General features: G+C 42.4%; 1 protein-coding gene across 1 annotated transcript in view; it reads left to right on the top strand.

The window, feature by feature from the left end:
- MARCHF11 (membrane associated ring-CH-type finger 11) overlaps positions 1 to 17111 on the top strand; it is a 104304-nt gene extending 87193 nt beyond the window's left edge. Inside the window, exon 4 of the mRNA XM_030332319.1 lies at positions 16650 to 17111. Coding sequence (XP_030188179.1) covers positions 16650 to 16972 — 323 coding nt within the window. The 3' untranslated portion in view covers positions 16973 to 17111. The remainder of the gene's footprint in view (positions 1 to 16649) is intronic.
- The last annotated feature ends 1477 nt before the right edge of the window (positions 17112 to 18588 follow it).

Raw genomic sequence — 18588 nt, forward strand, 5'->3', positions numbered from 1 at the left:
CTAAGGTAACATTTCTGTCTTACTTTCCATACTGCTTCACTGTGCTATTTTTTTTCCCCAGCAGAGCAGCTAAAAGTAACACATCGTTGAACCTTTCATTGACATGAAACTTAAAACGTACATTTTCTAATTCTGTGATATTGTATGAGGAAAAGTGAAGACTTTTAACCAAGAATTTCAGGATAATCAAACTCTTGGTTACCACAAATGAGTTCTCCCCATTGAGGATGGCCAGTTGTCTATTTCAAAAATTTTTTTAATGTTTATTTCTGAGAGAGAGAGAGACAGAGCACCATTGGGGGGGGGGCAGAGAGAGAGAGAGAGAGAGAGAGAGAGAGGTAGGCAAAGAATCCAAAGCAGTCTCCAGGCTCCCAGCTATCAGTACAGAGCCCGACTCAGGGCACAAACTCCCGGACTGTGAGATCATGACCTGAGCTGAAGTCGGACACTTAACTGAGCCACCCAGGTGCCCTGCCAGTTGTGTATTTCATGCCAAGGTTGTTTCTTTCTAAAATGAGGCTTTTAGATTCTCTTTCTTCCTGTGGCTTGTTTTCAACAAATATAAACCAATTAGCATAAGCAAAGCGTGATTAAGAAAGTAAATCAACTAAGGAAGAAAAATTCTAATGCATTCCAAGCAAAATATAAATGACTGTTGGACGATCTCTTGTTTAAAATTTTCCATGCTCTCTGGCACTTCACAGCATGATTCAGAAGTTCCTAAAGCATTTTAGGTGAAAAACATATATGTACTTAAAGAGTTTGAAAGAAATTAGCATTGGAAGGTGGAATATGCCATAATGTGGAGCAGAAAAAAAAATGAGTTTGCAGGAGACAACAGGGGAGCCTTCAATTCTTAGATTGTCACACAGGGTCATCAACCGTATAGATGAGTGAGTTTGAAAAAGAAATTTGGGCAAAGTTTGTAAAATGTGCAGCCCTTGGCTCACTGCAGAGAGACAAAATATTTATGGATAAATATAAAATCTATCAAATAGTCTCGAGTGAGAAACGTAAAATTGCCAAGAGGACCGTCTCGTTCACCAGCATTCTTCAGGGCCTGTGTCGGTTCTGTCCTGCGCAGAGGGGTGAAGGGGGCCCGATAGAGTAGGAGAGCCAGGATCGCAGAATCCAGTGTGGTTCTGGGGGCCTCTTCTATGAGAAATGGGGTAGAATAGCTGTCAGCCACCCACAGGCCCCACACCTCTTCTCAGGGCCACACCAGCAGGGCAGCTGACCCCATTCAAAATTGTCAGTAAGTTTGATCCTGAGACTCCAAATATATGTTGATTTTTTTTTTTTTTTAAATCACAAAACACCGGGAGCCCACATCCAGCCTTTCATGGCACTACACCCCTGTCACCACCACCACCACCACGGAGTCTGGGATCTGAGCCACCAGAATCATTCCAGAGAACAGAGCTTTGAACGCCAGTAGGTCCTCAGCACGAAGTGGGCCCGCAGAGGCTGTTTCAGAGCTACGGGCAGAGCTTTGGGCTGCGGAAGGCAGAGTGTAGGAGGGCGGCACCACTCTCCTCTCCCAGAGTTTCCTAGGAAGCACCAATGTGGAAGCATCTGCGTGAATCATAAGGCATGTGAAAAAAAGCAGCTCAACTTAAACACTGTTTGGCAGAATAACTAGGAAAGTTGACTAGCCCGGTACTTCCTTTTTTAATCTTCCTATCACAATTTTCAATTTTCCCTCCAAGACAGGAAAAGACTATCAGCCACCTCCGCTCTCAAGACATGCTTCCATTCCCTGATCTGTGATTTGACTGGGGATCGGTACTCCTCTGGTGCCGCAATGTGGCTACTTACGAAACTTGGCCCAGCTGCTGATGCAGGGAGGACAAAAGCCTCCTTCTGCTCTTGCCTGGAGCCCCTCTGGGTTTCCCTTCAAACTTCCTCCCAGGCAGAGGGCTGGGTTCTGAGGTCGGCTGCTGCAGCCAGGACCACTACCAGATTTGCACGAGCTGCTAGCTTGATGGGAATCATTTCTTAAACAGAGTAGAATCTTTTATAAGTATCGATGTTATTTCCTGAATACAGAATGTCTTAGGCATCATGCGCTAGGAAACGCCGCAACTTTGTCGCGAAAGAGTCTCGAACAGGAGTGCATCCTCCCACACCAGTCCCAGCCTCCTATCTGATCCTTCGCTTTCTGACCTCTGAGGCCAGGCCCCTCAGAGAGGCAGAGTGGTGCTTTGTAATTCAAAATTGTTAGAGGAAAACCAAATCTTTATCATTTATATGCTTTGAAAAGTATGCCATTATTAGCATTTTACTCTGGAGGTACAAATTAAAGGCTTTTCTATGCCTTAATCATACTAATGTTTACCAATTTCTCTAAAGATTATTATCGTAGTTGGTTATCAGAGATATTGCTGCCTTTAAAACCCCAGGAAATAAAATAGAAGGGAACTTGTTTTTTGGCACTTGCCCTTCAATGCTGCGCTTGCAATGGACTCTCAAAGCGAATTAACTCTTTAGGCTTCCTCAGGGAGAGAAGACACAACCCCTTGCCTTCCTGTCCTTTGCCCTTGTAAAGTTCAAGCTCTCTGGGGCAAACATTGACATAGTTAGCAAAGCAACAGACCAAATATGCTGATCTTGTTGACTTCTGTTTCCTCCAGAGAAAATGTGACGCTCTTAGCCATCTCTCTCATCTGGAGGCCATTTAGCCAAACGGGTCCCCGTCATCTATTGAGCCAACATTTGCTAAGTGTTGACTGTGTCGTTGTAAGCCTGGAGTGCAGGATAGCGATATTAATAGCATGGGTCTGCTGCCTGTTTTTGAACAGCCCATGATCTAACAATGGGTTTTACCTTTTGAAATGATTTAAAAAATATTTAGAGGAGGTTATTATTTTGTGGCATATGAAAATTACATCAAATATAAATTTCAGTGCCCGTAAGTAAAGCTTTATTGGAATACAGACATACCCATTCATTTATGTGCCATCGATGAGTAGTTACAACTTCGTCATTGAGAGACCATAATGTTCACATAGCCTAAAGTATTCACTGTCTGGCCCTTTCCAGAAGAGCTTTATGCAGCCTGACACGCTCCCTGCTCTCCAGCTGCTGGAGAGGGCCAGGGAGCTAAGCAATTAAAATGCAACATGAAAAGTGTCAGGAGACAAATACATGTGAGAGTAGGTGGGAGAATGTCGGTTAACCTTACTTAGAGGCAGCAAAGTCCGTGGGGAGGAAGAAATCTTGAGTTCAAGTCTAAAGAAGAGCACGAAGGGGGCCAGAGAGAGGCAGCTGCCTGAACCTGTCAATACATGAAAACATGTATTTTGGAGGACTCCTGTGTAATTTGGTGTGACAAGAGCAAAAGACGCTTGCTGGGGAGTAGCAGTGAGGAAATAAGGTGTGATCATCTAGCAGGACCCTGTGGCTGGAGCATGGATTTGGGACGGAACCGTGAAAGCTCAGGGAGCCCCTGGAGGGTGGTCTGCCGCCTGTGACTGGTCAGCTTGACAGTGAAGAAAGAGCCTTGGTAGCAGGGGACGTTAAAGGGGTCAGGGGAGTGTGGTGGGCATGCTGGGAAGGCAAGAAGATAATAATCCAGGCAAAGGATTAGGCCGACATCAGGGCTGATAGGCAGCTGCTGGAACTCAAAGAGGTTAATCTCCAGATAACGGGGATCAGATCAGTGGAGGCAGGGGTGGAGGTCAGGGGTAAGGGAGGGGGACCATCAGGTGTGATTCACAGAGGCTGATTGGTAGATGGGAGAGAAAGAGGATAGGTGCTGTTTGAACATTTTCTTTTTGCAGAATTTCTGAGGAATCGAGTGGATAGGGCCAGGCAGTGGCTGCGTATAGCGGTCTGGAGCTCAGGATAGAAATTTGAGCTGGAGATTTGTATCTGGTACTTGAAGCCACTGGCTGCAGGGGAAGGTGATCTGGGCGAGAAGAGCAGCAGTTTGAGGAACACAGAGACATGCAAATCAGGCAGAGGGATATGAGACAATCTGCTGAGACGGAGAAGAGGCAGCATGGGGAAGAGTCTGAGGGGAGCTTTAGAAATGAAGTTCGGCGGTGGAGGGCTTTGGAGCATTAAGGACCACTGGGCATGATGGAGCGCCTCCCCCCTCCCCCAGAGGCTGGAGCAAGGTGCCCCCAGTCTGCACAGCCATGTGGCTCTGTATTTTTACCCAGTAGGGATGAGGAGCAGGTGCAGAGAGGTGAACTATGAGGCTGGGCTCAGAGGGGGTTTGTAATGCAGAGTTGCAGAGAGAGGAAGCAGCAACGTCGACCTTACCTTTTCACTGCCCTCCCCCCACCCCCACCCGTGCTGGGAGAGTGATTATGGGGTGGGGTGTGCTTTCTCAGTACTGGGGGAGGAAACAAAGCCAGAAAGAAGTAGCAGATCGGGGCGGGGGGGGTCTTCAGGAGGTAGAAGAGGATGCATTGAGATGAAGAACGTGGGTAAGAAGCCCTGGAGGGTGGTTGTCCGCACTGGGTGGGAGAGTTTCAAAGCTAGCAGTTGGAACGGTTTCTGGAAGGGAAGGGCCCCAGGCTGGAGTGAAGGAGGGGCAGCAGAGGGCAAGGGGCATGTACATTAGGTCAGGTCATCCACATGGGCCTGGAGTCCTGTGTGTTGAGGGGGCTTAGGGAGCCAGGAGCCAGGGGACAGATCATCTGTGATTGTTGAGAGCGGCTGAGGGGCCAGGAGAGGAAATCTCCTGTGGCCACACCATAGGCTCACGTGGCCATACGTGTGTTTTGTGCAACTCGACTCTTTCTTTTGTGTGACTTTACTGTTCTCCCAAAGAGTAGTTGTGGGACTTTAAATACAACGAGGCTCACACATGGCTGCAGCAACCGTAGAGAAATCTGAGTGTGTCCCTAGGCCAGTGTGAGATAGGGTCACCTCGGCGTGGGAACAGGAAGTTTTCCTGGAAGGACAGATCAGACTAGACTGCGTGGCAATGGGACCCAGGACACTAAGAGGCAGGCCCTCTAACCTAAAAACCTGGAGATTGTTCTTCAGAACTGACACCCGCCTCTTTAGGGATCTCTTGACTTAGGACTGTTTTGCAGCAAAGAACCTTATTTACTGAAGAGAAATGTGAACATGAAGATTCTTCTAGATGATGTGCACATCACGGCAGGTTGGGGACTATGGGTTTGGTGACAGGGAGCAGGAGACAAACTTGGGTCATGAGGAACCACAGAGATGAGCATAGAAACGAAGCCCGTATGTGTTTTCAGGGGCCTCCAAATAGGTAGAAATAAGGTTTTAAAAACTATGATCTCCAATAATAGGTAAGATTATGTTTTCTAATCCAGGTACTTTTCCTCAAATGTCACTCTTAATCCCCACATTGCTCCACTAAGTGTAGGTACTGCCACTGTATCATCTCAGAGATGAGAAAACTTAAGGCGCCATTAAGTAGTTCTGCCAAGGTCACCCGGATTGGAAGAGGGACCCGACATTGGAATCCAGACCTTGTCGCTCCCAGAGCCTGTGTAAGAATATTTATGTGATCCGGTCAATTCTATTTATTATTTAGTCGGTACCCCTTCTTATATGCTGAGCTTGAATAGCTAATTTACAAAATGTTGTTGTTTATTCATGAAGTGAAACCACATTGAGTTGCTGCCTCAAACACCTAAGGCATAACAACAGGAATAAATATTTATTTGAGGTATGGGGGATCTGATTTTAGATCAGAAATGGAGAAAACTTTTCCCTAAAAGCCCAAAGTAATGTAGCTATTTTGTGAAGTCTTTACTCATTTATTCTAAATTAATGGACCCATACAGAACATACGGAAACAGTGGAGAATGGGAAATATTTAATACAGCATACCAAAAGCGATCTCTTTCTTTTGACCGATCTGAGTGAAACAATTGCCTGATAAGAATTATGTACGTAAAGAATCCCCTCTAACCCTTGGATTTTGTTGCTAGATCACAGAATAGAATATTAAGGAAAGCTAAGGTCTGAGCATTTTTTATATTCAGGTTAAAAATCCCATTAATATTTTCAATTACAAAAATCTTACTGATGTGTGAATGACATCAAAGAGTTAGAAAGTTTATTTATGTTTATTTAGGTGGTAGCTTCTGTTTGGAATTTTTACCCACTGCCTGTATGATTTAAGAGAAATGAAAAACAAAGCCAACAAAGATGAGATAGCCTATGACAAGTCACAACGATAAATAGAGTTGTAACTAGATATTTCGATTTAGATCTTTTTAAGTCTTATTCTCACCCTGAGAAATAGAACAACCAATACATATATGATCTACTCTAGAGATTAATAAAATTGTGTTCTGTGAGTTTGCGGTAGACAGTTTGTCCATTGGCGAAGAAGGAAAATTAGCTGTGTTTGTTTCTACTTGCCACCAGGAAAACAGTCTCCACCAATAGTCTCCTTCTAGAACTGTGTTTTTAAATTTTTCTTAATTTTTAAAATTTTGAGAGAGACAGAGACAGAGACAGAGAGAATCTCAAGCAGGCTCCTTGCTTAGTGCGGAGCCTGACTCGGGGACTCCATCCCACAACCATGGGATCATGACCTGAGCTGGAATCAAGAGTCAGATGCTCAGGGCGCCTGGGTGGCTCAGCCGGTTAAGCGGCCGACTTCGGCTCAGGTCATGATCTCGGCGTCCGTGAGTTCGGGCCCAGCGTCGGGCTCTGTGCTGACAGCTCAGAGCCTGGAGCCCGTTTTGGATTCTGTGTCTCCCTCTCTCTCTGCCCCTCCCCTGCTCACGCTCTCTCTCTGTCTCTGAAAAATGAATAAACCTTAAAACAAAACAAAACCAAAGAGTCGGATGCTCAACCAATTGAGCCACCCAGGCGCCCAGAATTGTTTTTAGTCCATATCTTAGAGTGTGGGAAACGAATGGAAATCTACCAAAGTAGATTTCTAACTCTAAAAGCTTTAACACAGCAAATGGACATTGGCAGCACTTTTTAACACAATACTATTACACTGGGGTTTGTGGAGTTACTTTCATAAATTGTGAAGGTCACTGTAATCCTTCCCAATGCTGTCGTGTGCCCTTTAAGATAAAGACCAGAGGAGAACTTAACCATCCTAGGCTCTGGTGTTATTGAAGAGATTTTGATTCTATCTACTTCATAGTATCATATCCCTTGGGCCAAAGAGGCACCAGTGTGGACTAGCTCTGGCCAAGGATGGTTCCTGGGGTCTGAGTTCTTACAGAGCAAGCACACTGGACCAGCCATCAAAGGTCTGGCTCTGGTTCTGGGCTCCAGCACTAACTAACTGTGGACACTTGGGCAAACCATGTCACTTCTGTGAGACTCAGAGCCCTCATCCCCCAAAGCAAAAGGGCTAGATTAAATCATACCCAGTATTTTCTAATTTTGAAACTCAGTGACTGCGTTTGTCCACTGCTGATCCCATGACACATGATGTTACCCCTTGGCTACAAGGTGTTTCATCGGTTCATGATTTGAAGGCAGACTTGAAGTTGCGTTCGGCTGAAATTAAACGAGTTCTAATCCATGCTTCCAGTGGTAGGAGGGCTCTAGGATACCTGTGTCATCTATAAGGATATCGGACTAATTCTTTTATTTCTTTTATTGAAATAACCATATTCATTAGGTGACTTTTCTCAAGCACTTTTGGGTAGAAGCTTAGATGATATAACAATTCTTCTCTCCAGTGAATTCTTTTAATCCTTAAAAAAAAATTAACTTTTTGAGGTGCGTGGGTGGCTCAGTCAATTAAGCACCTGACTTGGGCTCAGGTCATGATCTCATGGTTCATGAACTCAATGCAGGCGGTGGGCTCTGTGCTGATGGCTCAGAGTCTGGAGCCTTCCTCAGATTCTTTGTCTCCCTCTCTCTCTGCCCTTCCCCTGCTCACACTCTGTCTGTCTCTCTCTCTCCCAAAAGTTAATAATCAACGTTAAAAATTAAAAAAAATAACATATCATGTATTTTAGAACATGTAAGAAAGTTTGCAGCTTTTGAAGAATGTTCTGTGACTATGCCAAAGGTGGATTCGAGAGGCAGGACTAGTAAAGATTGAAAGATCAGGAGTTTCTTATTTACTAAGAAATAAGAGAAATCATTAAGATCATTCATTGATGGATTGGCTTCTTAGAACAGCAAGTGGTCAGATGAATGGGGAGCATCTCTTTTAGTCTCCTTGTTTTGCCTGGAAATAGCAGAGACAAATGCATATAAGTCGCTTAGGCTTTCAGCCCGAGCGTGGTCATTTTATGACCAGCTGGGTTCATGATTGTTTGATTCAGGCAGATGTTTGATGACCAGGTCAACAAGACCTTGGGGGAGTTGGCTACAATTTACTTGGACTGAAAATGAGTCCCAGTGAAGAATTTTAGCTCTTCTACCCCCTGCCAGGCCGTGTGTGTGTGTGTGTGTGTGTGTGTGTGTGTGTACCATACATATGCTCAAGTATGTATGGAACGTGGGCCCCGATTCCTAAACTTTTTCCATCTCTAGTCTTAGAGTGCATGTCTCAGTGTGGTATCTTAAGATATTACTCTGCTATTTTATTTTATTTTAAAATTTTTTTTTTTATTTTGAGAGAGATGGAGACAGCTCGCAAGAGTGGGAGAGGGGCAGAGAGAATGGGAGAGATAGGGAATCCCAAGCAGGCTCCATGCTGTCAGCTCAGAGCCCTACTCAAGGTTTGAACTCATGAAACCCTGAGATCATGACCTGAGCCCTAACCAAGAGTCGGACGCTTAACCGACTGAGCCACCCAGGTGCCCCATTACTCTACCAGTTTAAAGAACACTGTTTTAGTGGCACTTTCATGACTAGACTTAAATTGACCCTTGTTCCCCTTTACATTCTAGGGATGCCTGCTCACCTCTTTCTCATCCCCTCCCACCTCGCAAAGATTTATTGAGTTTCTACTATGTTTCAAGCATTGAAGTAAGAATAAGGTCTCTGTTCTCAGAGATCACACAGCTGATTGAAGTCACACGCATATAAACAAATTATTCCAGTACCAGTAATAGGTAAAACAGGGCAGGTATTTCCTGTGTGGAATGGCAGAAGGTAGGAGGGAAGGATTAATTCCGAGTGGGCCAGAGAAGAAATTATGAGAGAATATGGATCAGAAAGCATATTTAATAATAGTTCATTGTGAAAATGTAGGAGCATGATCCTTCTGGAGAATTCTCTGTCTTATGGATTTATCTCGGATTTGCTAAGAAGATAGAACTAGCAGAATTTAGTGCATAGAGGAGTCTAGGTGATTCCAAGGTTTTAGCTTAATTGACTCAGGGGATGGTCATTAACTGAAATAGAGGTGGTAGGTCAGGAAGCAAATTCAACCTATGTCAAGACCTTTCAGAAAACAGTGTGCTTCACTCCCCACTAGTTAGTAAACTATTATACTCCTTAATGAAACTTGGCTTTGCCATCTTGTTCTACCACCAGGCAGTGATGTCATCGACATCAGTGATGATCCAGGAGCCCCTGAGGATCCAGCCCCACTGTGTTCTTTGCGTGAAGGCTGAGGACTGCAGGTTTCATTGAGCAGACGGGAGGACATAGAGAGTAGTGAGCGGGTCGTAGGACAGACACTGTGAATTTTCTTTTGTGTGCTCTCAGAGAAGCAATCACGTAGGGTTTTCGCTATTCTAATAATCATTTCTTTATGTGTACTGTTACATACTCTGCTTTGGGGTGGGTCAGGCCATCAGTTGGGGTGGGTCAGATCATCAGTATTTGGGAATTAGCCAGCGCCTAGTTGCAAGGGTTTTCATGCTGTGGGAACTTTGTGAGTAATTTTTATTCTTATTACATTTCTTACGCAGAAGATTTTATTACCAACAGTTTGAGTGTTTGGGCTCCTGAACTTAATGCTTTCGTGATTAGCCTGCCATCCTCAACTTGGTTCTCTGAATTTATGTATATATGTATAAGATATACATATTATACATATATACAATGTACATACATATATATGTAATATATATAATTTACAATAGAAAAATTAACTCATTTTTATAGATGTAAATGCATTTCTTGTGGGATATTTCTTTACATTATTTGTTCTGATTTGGGCAACACTGCAAATACACTTTCACAAAAAATCCCCGTATATAATCAAGACATTGTAGTCCCCAGTTGGCTTTTAAGATACCAATTTCTGATGGCTTTGTTGTGTGAGTCTAGTGACTTCAGTGAAGGCATATGTATTGTCTTTCAATTTTCATCTCTAAGTTTCATATTTTTGCATTTTTTTTCTTTAAGTTCCACATATAGTTCAGTTCAACAAAAAGCATTCGTTATGCAAAGAAGAAATCACTCATGTTTATTTCTTCAAGATTCATATTAACAAGATTCAGCAATGGGGGAATGATTTACGTGTTCAAGCGTTGACCTCTATACTCATATCTAACTTTCCATTAAATGTTCAGCATTTAAATTTGAGGTAGGTTGGGAAAAATAAGCCAGGAAGATTAATGCATTTTATGACACTCCAGCAAAGATTATGCATCAAAGGGTATCTTGGACCACAGTCTCATTTAGTTGATCTTTCTTATACAACCATGCTCCCGTCCTCAAGTAGTGGCAATTAAGGAGTCAAAAATGGGTCCATTTTGGGGTATCTGGGTGGCTCAGTTGGTTAAGCATCCGACTTCGGCTCATGTCATAATCTCAGTCTATGAGTTCGAGCCCCACGTCAGTCTCTGTGCTGACAGCTCAGAGCCTGGAGCTGCTTCGGATTCTGTGTGTCCCTCTCTTTCTGCCCCTTCCCCCCTCAAAAATAAACATTAAAAAAAATGTTTTTAAATGTGTCCATTTTTTGAAACTGGTTCTAAACTGTTCTTAAGTGGGATTAAATGAGACCCAAAGTTCCCACCCAAAGTTTCCATTCTTCTTCTGTTGCCCACTGACTTCTCAGAATGACATAGGTTATATTTTATAGAGTATGTGTAACTTTCACTGAGAGAGATGGGCAGAGAGAAAAAGAGGGAGACAGAGTGGAAGAGATCTTGGCAATGGACACTGGTAAAATTTAGTCTAAAAATCTTGGACATTTTCACAGTCAGGAGCCTTTTCTGGCCAAATGTGTGCTGTGCATTGTAAGTTCTTTAGCTTCTCCCAAAGGTTGTTTTGATTGGACAGCACACAGGGCTTTCACCTGTGCTCCTTTGTGGTTTCATCAGAACCTCTCACTTCTTGGGAAACCTCAAGGTGGAGGCAGCTTCCCAGATGAAGCTGTCACCACTTATAGTGTTGTCTTCAACAGCTTTCTTCCTGTGGATGGGAAGAGGAGGAAGGGGCTGTTTCACTGGCGCTTTTAGAGATATAACAGTGTCAGTGACCTACAAGATATTAAAAATGGCAGTTAATGGTATAACTTTGTCCAAATCACAGTCTCCAGGACTTAATTTACTCATATTTTCCATGAGGATGGTGTAGGTCTGCAAGGTCTGGCTTTGTCTGTTCAAGCCTCTATAGCAAAATACCACAGGACATTTATTTCTTAGTTTTGGAGGCCGGGAAGTCCAAGGTCAAGGTGCTAGCATATTCAGTGTCTGGTTAGGTCTCTCACTGTGGTCTGCAGATGGCTGTCTTTCTCATGTGTTCTCACATGGCCTTTCCTTGCTGTATCTTCCAGATTATATAAGGACATTAATCCAATCATGAGAGTCTCACCCTCATGACTCAAAATAGCCCTTATTACCTTCCCACGGGTCCCACCTCCACATAGGGATTAGGGATTAGGGCTTCAACGTATGAATTTTGGAAGGATACATTCAGTCCATAGCGAGGGTTCTTTTAGTTGATCTTCATTCTGAGAGACCACCTTGCATTGGAAATTTAGCATGGATAGGACTATTGTACACAAGGTTTATATGTAGACAAATTTGAGCCCCAGTCTCTGCTCTTATTCTTATGTCTTGATGTTGGACAGTTATTAAATTTAAGTCTCAATTTCCTCAACCATGAAGTTGTTCAATCGTGGTGTCTATTTGTAGAGTTACTGCCAAGATAAAATGAAAACCGTCCGCGTAAAGCACTTAGCACAGTGCTTGGCACAAAATAGATCCTTGATGATAATTTAAGTTCTGAAAATCAACCAAACCTCTTTGAACAAGAGCTGAGACTGGTAACACAAAAAATGAAATGATTTGATCAGTAGTTTGATTGTTAATATCAAAATTTGTTTGTATTTGATTATAATTTTTGCAAGTCTCTGTTAATTGCAACATATCACTTGTGTTGCAATAAACATGGACAAGTGGTGTGTGTGTGTGTGTGTGTGCGTGTGCACGTGTGCGTGTGTACATGCTTGTGCATGTGAGCATGGGAACATGGGACCCTGATGGTCTTCCCCATGATGTATTTGGGTAATTAATTCATTTTCTGCTACCATAGAAAAAAATTCAACCAACACACCACTTACAAATTTGGGATATATTTTACCCACACATCACCCCTCTGCTTTTATTTTAGTGAAACCGGAAACATTTGAACTTTCTCTTTTTGAAGCATATTATTCCCTAACAAAAATGTTCCTCTTCACATCAATAAGGGGAAGCTCGAATTAAATGTTACTGGGAGGAAAATGATAAAAAACAAATAAATAAAAAATAAATAAATAAACAAAAAGAAACCACCACCACCAACAACAACAAAAACAACCAACACTTAATACACACACACTTTCTGAACTCTCAAACTCCCAAATTCTCAGGAATCACCCCTTGACATCCATGCTATTAATAATGTAGCAAGTGTCGGGGCGCCTGGGTGGCTCAGTCGGTTGAGCATCCGACTTCGGCTCAGGTCATGATCTCACTCTGTAAGTTTGAGCCCCGCGTCGGGCTCTGTGCTGACAGCTCAGAGCCTGGAGCCTGCTTCGGATTCTGTGTCTCCCTCTCTCTCTTTCCCTCCCCTGCTCATGTCTCAAAAATAAATTTAAACATTTAAAAAAATTTTAAAAAATAGTGTAGCAACTGTCCTAAAATATTTCATACTTACATTTTATAGAAATTATCATTGCTTTTCCTTTCAGGTCTAGTGACTCTGGAAAAAAATAAATCTAAGCCTGTTCTTACATGACCTGAAATGTCAAGATGACACATTCATTTTAAGGCGTAACTTAAGGTATTACTCAGAGAGTGAAGGTCCTGGGGGAAGTGGATTTCTCAGTTGTGAAACAAGAGGAGACAAGATCATCAGTAAGAAAGTATGGCAGCGTGAATTTTAGTAGTTGGATTTTCAACATATGGACTAGAGTTGAATGAATCTTTAGTCTTGGATTTTGATGATCTTAGTACCATATGTTCTCATTACCTTGAGTACAAAAGGCATTTGCTACAAGTCTAGAAGACTTAAGGAAGAAAGGGAAAGATGCATATTAGAGAGGACCTCAAGGGTAGGATAGCCCTCCTCCTATTTCAAGAAAACTTAAGCTTCTAAAGGGCAAGGAGTGATTCCCAACACTTATAGGAAATAAAACAAAATCTAAGCATCGTTCATAACTTGAAGTGCAATGAAGAAGCAGAACATGGAACTGAAAATTCAAGAGGACTGTGTTTTCCTGAAAACTTCAAGTAGCTCCCTCTAAATTCAGAATGTACTAGAAAGGCCTGTGGGGTTTATTTCTGCACACTGGGTAGATTTATGTATTTAGAAAAGGGCTACCAGGAGCGCGTTCCCAGAAAGTGACGTTAAGCTCTAGTAAATGATCTGATTTCTGGCCTTTCAAAGGAAATCGATAAAAAAACAGAACAAGATCCTGTGAAATGAGTGATTTCCTGGGATGAAGCTGTCCCCCATCACTGTACTTCTCCAGAATGAACCTGTTGCAAGCTGCACTGGTTTTGTGATTAGTGTGAATGAATGTTTCTCGTAACGTAGATTCACTATGGACTTTTTAATTAATAATAATGTCTTGTGTCTTTAGAGCCACCATCTCGAGGAAATTTGAGTGCATTATAATTGATGAATTTCAATTTGTCTTCATACTATCCTGCTGAATGTATAGATTAGGTATTGCAATTGTGTTTTGATGAGGAAAAATAGAACCAGAAAAATTAAATCATTGCCCACAGAGATTTCAGAAGGCCAATAATCGAATCATCAATTACTATCTGGTAGTCTTTACTTCTAATTCTGGCTGTTTCCCCAGAATATCTGATCAGTTGTGACAGTTTGTCCTTAGAAAAATAGAGTTGATCAAAACAGTTATTTGCAGTTGCTATGATTAACAGTTTACATTCCTTCTCATTATTTTGGTGGTGTTACACAATTATTATTTGTTTATTTTTATTGATTAAGCCACATGCATGTTTTAAGTGGCCTATGCCAACATCCTTGGAATTCTCTTAAGTCACGCGTGTCAGAAGTTTTTGTCCTGGTAAGGGAGTGGTGTAAAACTTAAATTCGGATATTAGGTAGTTGTGATATTTAAAAATTGGCTATCTCCATCACCTACCTGCCATTGTTTTAGCTGCCAAAAGAAAATGAAGTAATCTCCCCAACAAAACCATGTTCAAAACCCTTACTCGTTGTAGCTTTGGAAAGATTGCTATCATCCTTTCAATCACCCATTCCTCTAGGCTTGAAAACATGAGACGCTGATTTTTCCCCTTCTTGTATTACTAGTTCTATCATTGTTTTCCTTTGACAAGTGTATTACTCTGTCCCTTACTGTGCCCACTCTGCTCCTTGCCTGCAATATGGTGATCTCCCTACTTGTCTCCTGACTTCAGTTCTCTGTGCCTCAATACGTCTTCGATAAATTTTCCTAATAAATTCTTTGTAATTTTAGAAAGTATGACTTAGGCATAAAAAAGCATACAGAATATGTTGAACATCACCACCACCCAGCTTAAAAAATGGGACCTTAGAGGGGCACCTGAGCGGCTCAGTTGGTTAAGCGTCCGACTCTTGACTTCAGCTCAGGTCATGATCTCATGGTCATGAGATCGAGCCCTGCGTTGGGCTCCATGCTAACAGAACAGAGCCTGCTTGGGATTCGCTCTCTCCCTCTCTCTCTGCCTCTCCCCCACTCACGCTCTCTTTCTCCCTGCTCTCACAAAATAAATAAATAAATGTGAAAAAAAAAAGTGACCTTAGAGATACAGCCAAAAAGCCTATTTGAAACCTCTCTGGGATCTCATTTCTTTTCTTTCCTTTCCACTGTCACGAATTTCATGATTATTTTTTATGCATCTTTTTATACTTTTTACCTATATATCTGAATCTGTAAAAATGGGTAGTATTTCTCTACCCCAGCAGTTTCTTTCTGAAACTTTCATGTTTTTTTTTTTTTTTCACATGGCTTTAAGAGTTCCTCTCTTTTAAGATTTATACATGTTCGTGTATGCGACTTTGTTCCCTTCAGTTGTGTTGCCGTGGTCCACTAGATCCATACGACACGATTTATCCATTCTTCTCCACATGTACTTTGAGGCTGTTTGCTATTTCCCCCCTCAAACACAAACAGTTACACGACAAACATGTTTGAACATGCTTCCTTGTTCACATTTCCGAGAGTTTCTCTACACTCAAGGTCTAAATCCTGGGAGGTAGGATCTGCTCACTTTCCAATTTTTCATTCAACAGTGCTTGTAGCCAACTGACATGCTGTAATTATGTGCCCTATTCCACCTAAAAAAAGACTCTTCATTCATCCCTCCACCGATGTTCAATGAAATTTCATCTTCCTGAAGGAGAAGAGCTCCTTCTCATTTCCCAATCTGACCGGACCTCCCCCAAGGAATTTCTTTTAGTGAGGGGTCACCAGTTCAAAAGCTTTGGGCCACATGCTGAAATGCCAATGTATGAAAAATGCAGGGTGTGGTGGGATCTGGGTAGAGTGGGAGCCATGTATCAGGGCACCATATCCGATTTACAGACTACGAGTTTATGGTCCCTGAGATTCTTGTATTACCTTGTTTATTTTCCTGAGAGTGTCTCCGAAATGCGTAATCATCCAATATACTGCGTAGCAGCAAAGACCTAGGTCTCTGGAGCCAGGCTGCCTGGGTTTGAATCCCTGTGCCACTGCTACTAGTTCTCTGCGTCTGAGCTGGTTCCTTGTTTGCAAAATGGGGGACATGCTCACACTCCTTTCCTAAGGCTTTGGCGAACACTGGACGAGGTAATATACATGAAACTCTCACGTAGGTGCCTAATGCATTTTTGTCGAGTTGTTGAAGAGAGAGAAAAGAAGAAAAAGTCGTCTCATACCTCCTCGGTGTGAGACAGTGCTTTAGGAACTGGGAAGATGATGTTGACTTTAACATCCATCTCTTCCCAAATTAAGGTGTCCGTTGAAACCAAGCCCTCCACACGTTACTTGGCCCCACAATGAGTCCGCAAATATATGCTGAATGAATCAATAAGCCTAATGATTCTCTTAAGGCAACATGAGTGCCCAAGGTGTGTTCTGAGCCACGATGGAGCAGGTTAATTATACCCGTGATAACTTTACTCTGTGCACGTTAGTGTATTCTTATTCTTTGGCTATTGATTATTCCTGTGTAATATGGACAGTAGCTTGCCGTTAGCCGTGACAGTTGAGTGGTCAGGATACCATCTTTTTTTGTGACAATGAGTAACAGAGAACTATTTTTTTAATGCCTTACTTGTATACAAAACCACCGACTTTTGATTATGACGAGCCTTTGTCCCCTCCCCGCCTCCATTTTTAGGTCTCATTGTCCACGAAGGAGCTGCAGTTTACAGAGTGTTTAAGCGCTGGCGGGCTGTTAACTTACACTGGGATGTATTGAATTATGATAAAGCCACAGACATCGAAGAAAGTAGCCGGGGAGAGTCTTCCACAAGCAGGACTTTATGGTTGCCACTGACGGCCCTGCGGAACAGGAACTTGGTCCACCCGACGCAGTTAACTTCCCCCAGGTTTCAGTGTGGCTACGTGTTACTGCACCTGTTCAATCGGATGAGGCCCCATGAAGATCTGTCCGAAGATAACAGCTCAGGGGAGGTTGTGATGAGAGTGACTTCTGTGTGACAAAAGCGTAAGGCGGCGTGGTGTAGACCACCCTGCACATCTTGGAATGTAATTGCAATGAATGGCGAAACCACAGCACTTCTAAAAACACACATCTATGAACTTTTTAAAATTTATGCTTTTTATATGAACATTTGAATTGCAAATACATTTTTCTGAAAAAAAAATAGCTCTCTGGTTCTTTGTTTTCTGATTTCCCACATCTTTTATAAGTTGGTACTTGAAATCATTATACATATAATTTAACCCTACTTGGTTCAAAGAATGATGGAAGCTGTCCTGAAGGCCGAGACTATTTTTTCTTGCTTGTTTTAAATATATTTTTTATCAAACGTTTTGCTCCATGTGTAGTTTTTCAGGCGTGCCACGAACGGGGAAGAGCTTAGAACTCTGTGGGCAGATGCCAAGGTGCCTGTGGGTTCGCAGATCCCAGGTGCTTGGGCGATGCTGTGGACTGGTCCTCTTCGTGCCTCACATCTACTGGCAGATGGAAGCGGGACTCTTTTGCTGGGACGGAATAATCTGTCACCAGGAATGCAAGCTCTAGGAATGTTGGCTTGCTTTCTAGCTTGTGAAACAGTACAGAGAGCTTATAAACAGTTAAAGATGAGTGGGGGAAAAAGAGTACGTATAACTTACTGGTATTACATACAAGTGGGCAGGGCCTTCTGTATACTTATAACCGTAAGAGCTCACCAAAATGTCACATCATTGCTTGTGAAGTAATAATCCCACCGCCTCACATTTGCATAACCCTCTTACAGACCTACGGCAGTCATTTGGGTTAATTATTAGTGTCTTGAAGCCTGTGAGCGCTATCTTAATTAGATTTTCTTTCTGTAAAAGCTTATATACCTACTGAATCATTTAAACATGGACCCTATCACTCGCTTTAATGAAGTCCTGGGAAATGTATTCACCTGCAGCGAGAAATGTTTTCTTTCAGTAGATAAGCATTTTTTAAGTGAAAAGAGGAAAAGAAAAATGAGGCTATTGACTCCCTAGGAACGGTTTGCTAACTAGCGGCACCTGGAGATTTTCCACCTTTTAATCCTCCTAATGGAGGGAAATGGCACATTTTAATGAGCAGTGACAGAATAAATGAAGAGGCAGGCGGTCATGCTTTCCTTTGGAACATGAGTTGAACATGTAAGTCATTGGAAGTCACTGATGAGTAGATTTTAAAGCATATGAAATAAAAACGCTTTACATTCTATTTTCTAAAAATGACCTTTGGATGATTCATACTAGAATAGTTAACGTTTACAGGTAGCACTGTGATTCCTACGTAGCAAATCCCACCAATACGCGAAAGAATATTTTCCCAGTTTAAAAACTGTCGCAAATGAGTTAAGGCTGTGCTAATTTGCATAAATGGGGAAAAGGAATCAGGAAATCATGAAAGAAGGAACACGCAACCACTGTTAAGGGGGCAGTTGTAGGAAGCGAGAGTGTTCAATATTTCCATCCTGTATGTCACTTTTTTAATTCTGATATTACACAAGCACAGTCCTGGGGAAGACACTGGGAGGTAGCAGTCAGTCCTATGAATCTGGTTCCGGACGCTCAGAATCTTGCCCCCTGGGACCGAAAAGCAGATTAATTAATAGGGACAC

The sequence above is a fragment of the Lynx canadensis genome, chromosome A1 (genome assembly GCF_007474595.2).
Source record: "Lynx canadensis isolate LIC74 chromosome A1, mLynCan4.pri.v2, whole genome shotgun sequence".
Taxonomy (NCBI): Eukaryota; Metazoa; Chordata; class Mammalia; order Carnivora; family Felidae; genus Lynx; species Lynx canadensis.